A 10,799-nucleotide genomic window follows, 5' to 3' on the forward strand; every position below is an offset into this window, starting at 1 on the left:
TTCAATCAAATGACTTCATCTTTGTATACCATCTGGTTTTGTGTACTTTATATGCTTTCTTGTGTACTTTATGCAACACGCCGTGTGTTTTATGACAGTTTTACAGATTTGACGGGAGGGAATTTATCGTTGTTTTTATATATGAGGATGGCATTAAGCATGCCGGCTTTGTAAGTCGTTGTCTGTACTGCAAGGCAGCAGGATAATTCTGGCATCGCAGTGAGCTCGCGCCGTTACACCAGCAACCGCCGCAGCCCGCGTGCGTCAGTCCTGAAACAGCAGAGCAGCCAACAGACCAGACGCACCGAGCAGCATGAGCGGTGGCCACCAGGAGAAGCACTACTTCACGGAGGAGTACCCGGACCATGACTACCAGTGCACGACCGAGTCGGCGCACCCGCAGACGCCGCTGTGGCCAGCCTACCTGCCGGCGAACCAAGACCGTGTCGTCGTCTTCGAGCGCAGCAAGAACGCGCAGCTCGTGGTGTACTCGGCCAACTTCCGCGACAAGAAGCGGCTCGAGCTGGACCCCAAGTGGCCGCTGGACATCAACTGGCAGAGCTTCGGCTGGACGGCTCACCCCACGAGCAACCCCACTGGCATGATTGAGCGCCGGTTGGCATGGGGCTACTCGCACAAGGCCGTGGAGCCCGAGGGCCCCGTCGCAGTTGAGGCGGTCGGAACCAGCTACAGCGTGACGCTCAACGCGCTGCCCAGCCGCCCCGCCTTGCTCTACATCGATGCCAAAGGCCGAGTCATCCTGCAGACCACGATCAACGGCGTGCAGTCGCGACTCTGGAAGATCTACGTAAAGACCAACAACACGCTCGCCTTCATCCCCAAGGTGCTGTACGTTGACCTTTACGGCACGAACGTCGACGACGACCACGCCACCTACGAGCGCATCACTATCTCGTCCTAACTTAGCGGCCAAACGGATCCACGGTTCGCCCGAATAGAAATACACATTCCTTACTGCTCGTTACCTCGTGCTAAGTTCCATCTCGCTTCGGCCCTCTCTCCAGCTCCGCCTACCGTACGACGTGTCTAGAGTTTCTTTCCATCGTAGTTCCAGTTGCCATTCGCGCCACCGTGTCCGTGCAGAGGAGATAAATTGTACGCCGCTGCTACCTCCTCGAGGAAGCTGGTGGAGTTGTGAATGCACGATCCACCGAGCAGGATGCGCTGACCTGAGTTCGACGCAGCCGCCTTTTGATTGAGCTCGGCTACCTTCATGGCCTCTTCGAAGGTCACGCCGCCACATACGTAGACAATCACATCGCGCACGCGCTTCACCCCGTTGCTTCCGCTGAGGTCTGAGGACGACGATGCAGCTGCGCCTCCGTTCACAACTCCGAACTCTTGGTCCAGCAATTGACCCTTAAGAATTAGCTCAAGCTTCTTCGCTAACGGCGGTACGTGCTGTGCATACACGTTCGGAACACCTTGTACGCCCTTCGTGACGGCCCCCATGAACTTTTTGAGACCGGCGCGATCGCCGTACAAGTCGCCCTGGCGAGCCCTTTGTCCGCCAAACTTCAGGAACGCGTCAATCAGTGCCACACGATCAGAGGGCAGTCCTCCTCCGTGGGGAGCAGCCAGCAACTCCTTGACTGTCTTCAGCTGCACCGAGCTGTGTGTTTCGTATCGCAAAGCATACAAAATCGCCAGTCGCAGCTTGTTCATCGGCTTCACTTGGGCCTCCTTCAACTTTGCCACCACGTCACGGAAGTGCGCGTTGTGGTCGTCACCGCACGCAAGTTCCTGTTCCAGTTGACTCACATCCATGAGCCCATCCACTTCCACACGCCGAGCCAGCTCGCCCATGAGCGTCACGTGCTTGGACACAGTCACAGACTGAGATCTGAAAGCCGGGTAGTTCTCCAAAAACCGCTGCATGTCATCAATGGACTGGATGTTCTCGTGCGTCTGCGTCTGAGCTTGATACTTGTCCACGAGCTGCTTGACCGCCATACCGAGGTCGCCGAAGTTGGCGTGCACATGTTGCGCGAAGAAATCGTCCGAGGTCGTCGACAGCACCAGCTCCGTCATGTCCTTGCGTACGTTGGGTGCGTCACGGAGGTCCACGCGGTTCTCATGCAGTCCCAACAGCTCGTGGACCATCGCTTGGTAGCACCACTGCGTCAGCAGCGGCGTCACAGGGTCGTCCTTGCGGTCCAGCACGTACACCAACGGAGTCACCTCCGGTCGTCGGAAGTCAAACAGTCCGTCCTGTTCCAGCTGCATCCTCGCCGACACCTCGCGTGCCAGTTTCTCCGCCACCTCCGATCCTTTGGCGTACCGAATCGCAGGTCGCTTCTTCATGGACAGCAATACAGACAGCAGTCCCTCCACGCTTCTCTGGAACAGCTGAGGGGACGTCATCTTGGTCTTGTCCACCGGGTCCGTCGTCAGTACGCCCGCCGTCGCAGTAGATAGCAGTGCTCCTCCGGGCAGAGCTGTGGGCATCTTGACGCTGAGCTGGACGGAGTTGTGCAGACCGAAGTCGAAGAGCGAATCGTTGACCGCCAGGTAGTCGGCGTAGTACTCCTGGATCTGCACCACGACCTCCTTCTCGTCGGCCTCCGCGAGCTTCTCGAGGGCCTCCACCGGCAAGATATTGGAGAAGAAGAGGTGGTAGCGGCCGTACTTGGGCGCCTTGAGCTCTCGACGCAGCAGCTCCACGTTGCGAGCCGTGGGGCGCACGAACACGGCGGCCTTGAGGTGCAGCATGGGCTCGTGCACGGCGTCCAGCTGCTCCACGAGGAACACCTCGCGCTGCAGGATATGCGACTGGGACATGACCATGCTGATCACGCTCTTGGTGTCGGCGTCTAGCAGCAGCGCCTTCATCCCCTCCAGCTGCGGGTCCGAGATGATCTTCTCCAGGTAATTCTTCACGCCCGCGATGGTGTCCATGGCCATGGTTGCCTGCCTGCTGCTTCTGCTGCTTCCTCGCTCGGACCTTTCCACACACAGAAATGGGAGCCGAAAATATCCCGTGGTGCTGCATCGTGTTTCGTGGGTTATCTGTGTATCTTAACATCAGATATGAAGTATAGGGGGGGCAGGTTGAAGTTGACTGCAATTGCAACGCGAGCTGACCATCTCGGCTGAGGGCTGCCATTGCTGGACGGGAAGAGAGCACTTGGCAATTCGCTGGCTTACGACGAGGGGAGCATCGCTGCTGCTTCGACCCTCGCGCCTCTTGTTGCTTGGTACATTTGCGATCGCTTACTTCTTTCTTCTTAACTTACTAACTACTGCTGTCGACTCGCTCGCGCCGCTTGCAATTCACTAACACTCCACGATCACTGCCAGGCTCCAAAACGCGGTGATGATACCGACCACGCTGATCGCAACGGTGGCGATGCGGTCCATTCGGGTGGCGTCCTCGCTGCACAGCTGCCAATAGAAAACGGAGGGGAGAACCAGCGCCAGGAGCGCCGTGGGCACGAGCATCCACGCGAACACGTCCAGCGTGCTGGGAGCTGTGAAATACCCCAGGAAGAGAGTGGTGAGCACCAGAATGGTCCGGCAGAGCACGCGCGCGGTGGTCTCCACTCCGCCGCACCTTCCTTCTTGGTCGCTTGCTGCCGCGGGGCTGGAGGTCACGAAAGGCAGCGCCCCTGCGGCGGCGGCGGCTTCCACTGGGCTGCTACGGCCACTTCCGCTCGGAGGCTGCACGATCCACCGCTCGAACGCGCGCTGCAGAGGGAATAAGGTGATCGTGTACGACAGCAGCAGGTGGATGCTGTACAGCACGATGGCCAAGTTGCGCACCACAGCGTTGCGCATGTTGAAAAAGACCGGCGCCTGCAACGTCGCACCGTACACGGCGTATGTGACGCAGCAAATGGGCAGATACAGTAACGCGGTGGCCCCCAGCTTCGTGCGCGCCACCACAGAGCTGCATTGGCTCGGATTCGCCATCGCGTCATACAACGTAGGGATGAGCGAGTGGCCGAACAGCGCGCCAAGCAGCAGAGAGAACGTGTACGAGAGCTTCCCCATCATCGTCACATTCGATAGGTCGGGCGTCACGAATACAAAGTCGGAGTGCTCCAGCGCAATCTGCTTCAGCGGGTACATGGCGTCGCCGAGAATGACCGACTCGATCCAGAAGCTGACGGCGACGTTCACTGCCGACAGCACCGCCAGCGCCTTGAGCGACGGCACCAGCACTTGAAACCACACGCACACGGCCACCAGCATCATCACAGTGCCGAACTGCAGCCCAAGCACATCCACGAGACACGAAGACGCCAGCGCCAAGTAGCCCGTGGACAGAATCAGAAATGACGCGTGCACCAGCATGCTCGTGACCACTTTGCCGGCAGCGCCAAAGCACTCCTGCCCGAGGTCGCTGAACGAGACGCTGGTGCCTCTCAGCCAGCGCACAGTCTCCAGCGCGTCCACCAGCAGCTTGGACGTGTACGCGCTCACGGCCGCCGCCGCGACGAGCAGCAGCACGCCGTACCAGTTGATCTCCACGAGCGCCAGCGGCAGACACAGCATCCCCGTGCCCGTGATGAACGACAGCAGGTGGTAGAACGTCTGCCAGTTCGAGAGCTTGTTGGACGCGGAGAACGACACGGGAATGGCCACCGAGGGCGGCCAGGGCGGCGTCAGGTCTCCGGTCGAGTCCTTGTCGTTGCGGCTCAGCGTGGTGCCGTAGCCCGCGCGGTCGCCGTTGAGCAGCGAGAAGGCGCCGACGGCGGCCCCGCGGCCGTCGAAGCTGCCCTCATAGCCGTCGTAGACGCTCGGTGGATGCTGCGCGGGCGGCACCAGGCGATACGTCTCGAAGCTGCGGCCCATGCGCTCGCCGGCCATTCGGTCTCAGTGCGGGTTTCGTTGCCCGACGACGCTCTGGGGCTGAAACGAATCTTCGTCCTCTCCGACGGGATTGGGAGCTGCTACCTTTGAAGGTTGACAGTAGTAAACGACTGGCAAGAGAGCTCAACGGGGTATACACGCCAAGCAGCGCTGCAATGTGACAGGCACTCGGTCGGGATGCACGGAGCAGAGGTGACCAATCTGGACGAGCGATAACTGGGCACCGGACTGAAGGATAGGCCGTGTGGCACACATGCGGCACAACATTCAAGCGACATTACATCGAGAGTTGAAGTTGAAGTAGCCTACTGTACGTCTCTCCAGCGGTAGCAACGCTGCGCCGCGCTCACAGCGTACACGGAGAGCCCCAGCATGAAGCCCACTCCAGTGTTGAACGCCAGACAGCCTGACGCTGTCACTAGCAGCAATAGAAGCGCTGCATCACGCTCGCCTTCAGCCGTCTCGAGCTTCAGTCCCACAATAGCGAGGCTCAGGCCGCTGAAGACCAGCATGACGCCCAGCACGGACGCTGGGAAGATGCCCGTCTGAAGCAGCGCAACGCACGTGGAGCCCAGCAGCAGCGCGAAGAACATCTTGAAGGCCCCGAGGAACACCATCGCCAGGCTGCTCCGCGCACCGAAGGCGTACTGGGAGGCCAGGCCGCCCGCACCATGACACACCGGCAGCATTCCGAACCAAGAGAAGAGAAGATTTCCGCCGGCGATACTGAAGCACACGCGGCGCACGCCGGCAGGTTTGTCGTGGGTGGGGAAGAGCTCAGCTGCCAGCGATTCGAGAGCGACTACCGAGTTCAACAAGGTGAGTGGCAGTTGTGGCAGGACGAGGTACACGAAAGCCTGGCCAAAGTCGTGCATCGTGGGGACCACCGGCGCGACGAACTTCGGTCCCAGCGCTAGCGACGGCAGATGATACTCATCACGTAGGCGAAGATACTGGTATACAGCGACCGTCATGCCGTACACGAATAGCAGCAAGGCCATGGGCACTTTGCGGCTGCGGATGAACACGATGCACAAGGCTCCTAGAAGCAACGACACCGTGACAGAATCCAACCCAAACCAAATGACTTCGTTCTTGCCCTCAGCAGCAGCAGCTTTGACGTACGCACTCTTGAATCCTTTCCCCATCAAGCTGATCCCGACTCCCAACTGAATCCCGCGCACAATTGGAACCGGCACGACCGTACTTGGATGCGTGATGATGTTGGTGAGCGCCAGCAGTCCCACAATGGCCCCCATGAGGATACCCGCAGCGATAATTTGCTCGTTAGGGACCTTGTCGGCGATCGCCACAGCTGCGATCGTCTTCATGGGCTGGATTGGAATCGGCACATTGAAGTGAAGTGCCAAGCTTGACGTGAAAACTCCGGCGAAGAACAATGCGGCTCCGAACTCGATCTGCGGTGCTCCATTCACGCGTCCAATGGCAAGCGCAGTGAGCAGCGGTAGGAACAGTCCGATGTCTCCAAATGCACCTGAGACCTCCTGCAAGGTCATGAATTGCTTCAGGTACGCTCGCCAGCCTGGCCTCGTGAACACGAACAGCTTTCGATGCAGCGGCTGCCCGATCTGTGGGCCCGTCACCTTCGCGAACCGGTCGCCGGCGCCTAGGGGTAGCATGGGGGTTGACGCTGATGCCCCGACATCATCCGACAGGACCAGCATTTCCTAGCGCGGTTGGGCAGGCAGTCGGTCTGTTTCTTGGAGGGAGGTTCGTAAATGGGGGAAGAAGGATGAGAGGCGTGTGCCTCGCAATGTGCAAATCAAAAGGTATCCTCTTTTACTTCAGGAGTACACAAGTGCCGAGGATGGCCGCATGGGGCACGCTACTGCGAACGCTTGATTGAAAAATTATATTCGAGTTGGTGCGTGGCTCACAGTTGGTCTTGACCTCATCTTTCTGCTACCGATGCCTCGTCAACGACGGGCGTTGACCGAAGCCCGATCCCCATGTCGGTTTGCGCGCCGAGCGTGAGGCCTCTCTTGTCCTGTACGTACATACCTACTGCGGGGGCTCCCATTCGAACGGCTCAGGCGGGTCGGCCTCGTTTTCCGCGCCAGCGGCAGCGGGTGCCTTGACGGCCTCCACATCCTCGGCCTCATCGGGCGTTGTGTCGCGCAGCATGATAACTCCTGCCAGTCTCTGCGCCGGGTGCATCACCGGAACGTACCTCTGCGCTGTGTCCAGGGAGATTACAGACTCCTGTGCCAGCGTCACACGGGCAGGCGTCGTAAATGTGAACACGCTCGGTTCCTTTGCCGCCGCTGTCTTCTTGCCAGTAGCCGGCTTAGCTCCCTCTGCATCCACCTCCATCGCATCGCCGGTCTCCTCCTTCTTCTCCTCGTCGGCCTTCTCCTCCATAACGATGTCTCCGCTAGCATCAGACGGCTTGGCCGTCTTCTCCTTAGCGTCCTGCTTAGCCTGGCGCGCACGTGCCTTGGCCGTTGTGGACAACACAGCCGTAGCCACCAGTTCTTTCTTCTCCTCCTTCTTCTCCTCCATGCGCTTGGGCGTGGCAAACGCCGACTTCTTAGCATTACAAGTGAGCTCGAAGCCGCGAGGAAGCTTCAAGTCCTTGTTAAGGCCAACGGCCATCGTGGTCTGGAATGAGAGCTCCAGGAAGTTGAAGAGGGGGTACCAGAACCAATGCTGTGCCCAAATGGCCAGACCAACTACGGCGGCCATTTTCGTGAAACCAGTGTGAGACTGCAGCGAAATCACAACGTTACGGCCACCAGCGTCCAAGATGCCCTGCGCCAGAATGGCGCCCATCTTGGTCATCGTGGTCACGTGCTTGTCGGTAATCAGCTTCATGATCTTCGCCCGGATAGCGGCCACCTTAGGGTTGCGGCCCTCGGACTCCTGCATAATAACCATGGCAAGGGCTAAGAGGGCACCTTGACGCACGTAGTCTACAGCGTCGTCAAGAAGCGGCTCCAGCAGCTGGATGGCCTCGTTCTTGGCAGTGCCGGCACAAGCAATGCCCACAGCCACACAGGCACCGTAGCGAACGTGAGGGTTAAAGCTTTCAGCCAGCAGTGACACCAGCTTAGGCACCTGCACAGGCGTGCGGAACAGGATAAAGCCCAGGCACGTGACAGCAGCGCGGCGGACGTCGTCCGACACATCACTCACGGCCACATGCAGCAGTCGACGGATAGCCGTGTTGTTGGCCGTACCAGCGTACGCCATGGCCACGGTGTACATACCGCCGTAGCGGATCAGGGGGTCCTTGTCACGGGTCAGCTGCTCAATTAATGCGTCAGCCTGCTCTTCGCGCTCGTACATCATGAGCGCAATTCCCATCACGCAACCGCGAATGATCTTCTCGTGCTTCGTGTCGTGCGCATATGCGAACAAGTCCTTCACAATCTCACCATTACGACCCTCACCGCCTGCGCCCAGCAGAGTAAGACCAATTGCAAGACCTGCACCTTCACCCGCGACCGCTGAATCAGTGAACAGCACGGTCTTCAACTCCTCGTACAACTCGTAGTCGTGCGAAGCCAAACCACACAGACCAATGCCCAAACAGGCACCGTGCTGCACAGTCTCGTCCGAGCCAGCGTTCTTCAGCGCATTGCGCAAGTACTCCATCGTGGTCTTGCTACCCGATCCCGCAAAGCCCTTGTTCGCGTGGATCAGACCCATCGCGTAAAGGGCGCCACCCTCAGAGTACGGAGAAGTAGTCATGCCTCCCTGCGGCAAGTAAGGAGCCAAAAGGTTCATGCTCTCACGAACGTGGTCCTTGTGGACGACGCCGAGACTAGCAGTAGCCGTGAATTTAGCCCAGTTGGTGGCCTTGCCCAGCCACTCCAGGTTCTCGCGCAAAAACGTATCCGACGTAGTGCCGCAGTTCATGTAGGCGTGCGCAATCACAGCAGCGTGGTGCAGCACCGAGTTGCGGTTTTCCACCGCGGTCTTAATAGTCTTCATAACAAGCGGGTCCGAGTCACTGTGGCTGTGCAGGAAGTCTAGTTTCAGGTCCACAAGGAATTCACCCGACAAGATCTGCTTCAACTTGGCGAGCTTGTCCCAGTAATCAGCACAAGCTCCAGCAGGAGCTTGCGGGGGCGTGGCAGGCACATCGGCGGGTGCGGGGGCTTCCGTCTTACCCTCTTCAGCTGTGGTGGTCGTGTCTACCGCTGGTTCGGCAGCGGGGGCTGGCGGACTCGGGAGCGAGTGGTAGACATTCATGAGGAACTTTTGGTTCTCGTTCTCGTTGAGGTCGAACGCCACCTGGAACGCGACGAGGCAGTCGCTGCCGCGCACGAGCTGGTCCAGAATCTTGGCGACTTCCACGTGGTTGTCCAGCATCTGCAAAACTTGACACACGCTGGCGTGCTCCTGGGTCGGGCGCGAGCGGTAGACTTCCAGCATGACCTCGAACACCTTGAGGCGGAAGTGGCGGTTGCTCACCACCGTCTTGCAGATCTCAAAGCAGTACGCCAGAGCCGCCGACACGTCCGTGGAGCGAGCGAGACACTCCTTCACCTGGTCCAGTCGTCGGGCCTCCAGAGCAATGCCCATGGCCTGGCGGAACTCGCCGGCCGCGTAGCAGCGCTCGAACATGCGCTCCACCACCTGCGTGAGTCGCGGGTCCAGCGCCTTCTCGGCCTCCGGGTCCTCCTTGGCACGCACCGCCACGTAGTTGTCGATGCACGTGGCGATGATCGTGTCTGTGTACTGCGAGCGCGTGTTCAGGTCGAAGTACTTGCCGGCGCCCAGCGCCAGACGCAGAGCGTCCTCGTACTCCTCCAGGTGGAAGAAGCACTTGGAGGCCACGTAGGCCGCCAGCTCGCGGTCCGGGAAGCTCTTCTCCTCGGAAAGCTCCTCGATCAGCGGGATGGCGTCCGCGATCTCGGCCCAGTAGTGGTCCACCACCAGGTTCAGCTTCTGCAGGGCATGGGCCTGGGTGTTGACACGCAATTACGACGTTAGTAGAGGTCCCCCAGCGATAAAACGAAGTGCATCCGATGCGCCGCGCTGTGCCTCACCTTGAGCGCGTTGTCGTCTTCTTCCAGGAGCGCGAGGACGCCCGCGGCTGAGCAGATACAGACAAAAGATCCACCCGGTGGAAGTTAGATTTGCGGCGCCTGTAGACGACGGCTGGAGCCCGTCGTCGCGGATTATTAAAGGATAGATACAGTGATAGGAGGGAGACGCAGGGGGAGACGCCTCCGACGGCCTTGAGAGACGGTAAACGTACCGGAGTTGCCGTGAGCGACGGTCATGCTGTCTCTTCCTGTTGTTGCTTCACGCTCCAGAAAGAAATCTTCTCCTCACTAGAAATCTTCCCTTCATGCCTTAAGTACGAATGTACTTAGCCGGAGCTGAACAATACGTCTACTCCGGTGTTTATTACAAACATAGCTGCATCGTTTCCCTTGTCATTTGGATTGTCTTACCAAAAATTACACAAACTATAGCCAGGTTGAAGTGACAAAAGATACTTTTGCGTCTGTTGCCAGTCATTCAAGCAGCGCGACAAGACCAAAACTACACGAAGGCCATGGTATGCATGCTACCTTACATCTTTACGACGTGGATGCGGTGGAGGCTAGTTTTCCTTTTGCACTGGTTCAAGCAAGACGCAGCGAGCTAGCCTTGCTGCTCCAACAATGAACTAACGTCTTCTGCACGTGTGGTATCACTCACATATTGCACCTTACTCGCGGTATCTCTGTTATAAATCTGCTGACAGTTTTCTTGCCGCGGTGTCGTCTATATGAGACGCTATCGGATGCTACGTTCTCGTATCGGACAACATCATGAAGTTCCTAGTCGTTGCAACGAACCACATACAATTTCCGAAGGTCATCGTGCCGCACGATTCGTGTGGCGAATCGAAGCTGCTCCACAACGCTATGATTGTGTCTTTTCAAAAGGCGCGCCAAAATAGACACCAAACTTGTCCTGCGGGTTATCCGCAAAGGATCCCA

The 10,799-nt window shown here is 58.6% G+C and overlaps 5 protein-coding genes across 5 annotated transcripts; 1 reads left to right on the plus strand and 4 right to left on the minus strand.

The window, feature by feature from the left end:
* The first annotated feature begins 281 nt into the window (after positions 1–281).
* On the plus strand, positions 282–981 carry PHYSODRAFT_288415 (hypothetical protein). Its single transcript, XM_009535958.1, has one exon. It carries the CDS (start codon positions 314–316, stop codon positions 920–922), a length of 609 nt encoding a protein of 202 aa, XP_009534253.1. The 5' UTR covers positions 282–313; the 3' UTR covers positions 923–981.
* A 66-nt stretch (positions 982–1,047) lies between these two features.
* PHYSODRAFT_338211 (hypothetical protein) lies at positions 1,048–2,925 on the minus strand (the record flags this gene model as incomplete). Its single annotated transcript, XM_009535959.1, has 1 exon — positions 1,048–2,925. One exon carries the CDS (start codon positions 2,923–2,925, stop codon positions 1,048–1,050), a length of 1,878 nt encoding a protein of 625 aa, XP_009534254.1.
* A 372-nt stretch (positions 2,926–3,297) lies between these two features.
* On the minus strand, positions 3,298–4,833 carry PHYSODRAFT_338212 (hypothetical protein; the record flags this gene model as incomplete). The annotated part of the gene is made up of 1 exon (XM_009535960.1): positions 3,298–4,833. The coding sequence occupies one exon, from the start codon at positions 4,831–4,833 to the stop codon at positions 3,298–3,300; it is 1,536 nt and encodes a 511-aa protein (XP_009534255.1).
* A 308-nt stretch (positions 4,834–5,141) lies between these two features.
* PHYSODRAFT_523476 (hypothetical protein) lies at positions 5,142–6,521 on the minus strand (the record flags this gene model as incomplete). Its single annotated transcript, XM_009535961.1, has 2 exons — positions 5,142–5,936; positions 6,000–6,521. 2 exons carry the CDS (start codon positions 6,519–6,521, stop codon positions 5,142–5,144), a joined length of 1,317 nt encoding a protein of 438 aa, XP_009534256.1.
* A 145-nt stretch (positions 6,522–6,666) lies between these two features.
* PHYSODRAFT_352502 (hypothetical protein) lies at positions 6,667–10,091 on the minus strand (the record flags this gene model as incomplete). Its single annotated transcript, XM_009535962.1, has 3 exons — positions 6,667–9,768; positions 9,855–9,901; positions 10,067–10,091. The coding sequence occupies 3 exons, from the start codon at positions 10,089–10,091 to the stop codon at positions 6,859–6,861; spliced, it is 2,982 nt and encodes a 993-aa protein (XP_009534257.1). The 3' UTR covers positions 6,667–6,858.
* Between the last annotated feature and the right edge of the window lie 708 nt (positions 10,092–10,799).

Source organism: Phytophthora sojae, assembly GCF_000149755.1.
Source record: "Phytophthora sojae unplaced genomic scaffold PHYSOscaffold_9, whole genome shotgun sequence".
NCBI classification, from domain to species: Eukaryota; Oomycota; class Peronosporomycetes; order Peronosporales; family Peronosporaceae; genus Phytophthora; species Phytophthora sojae.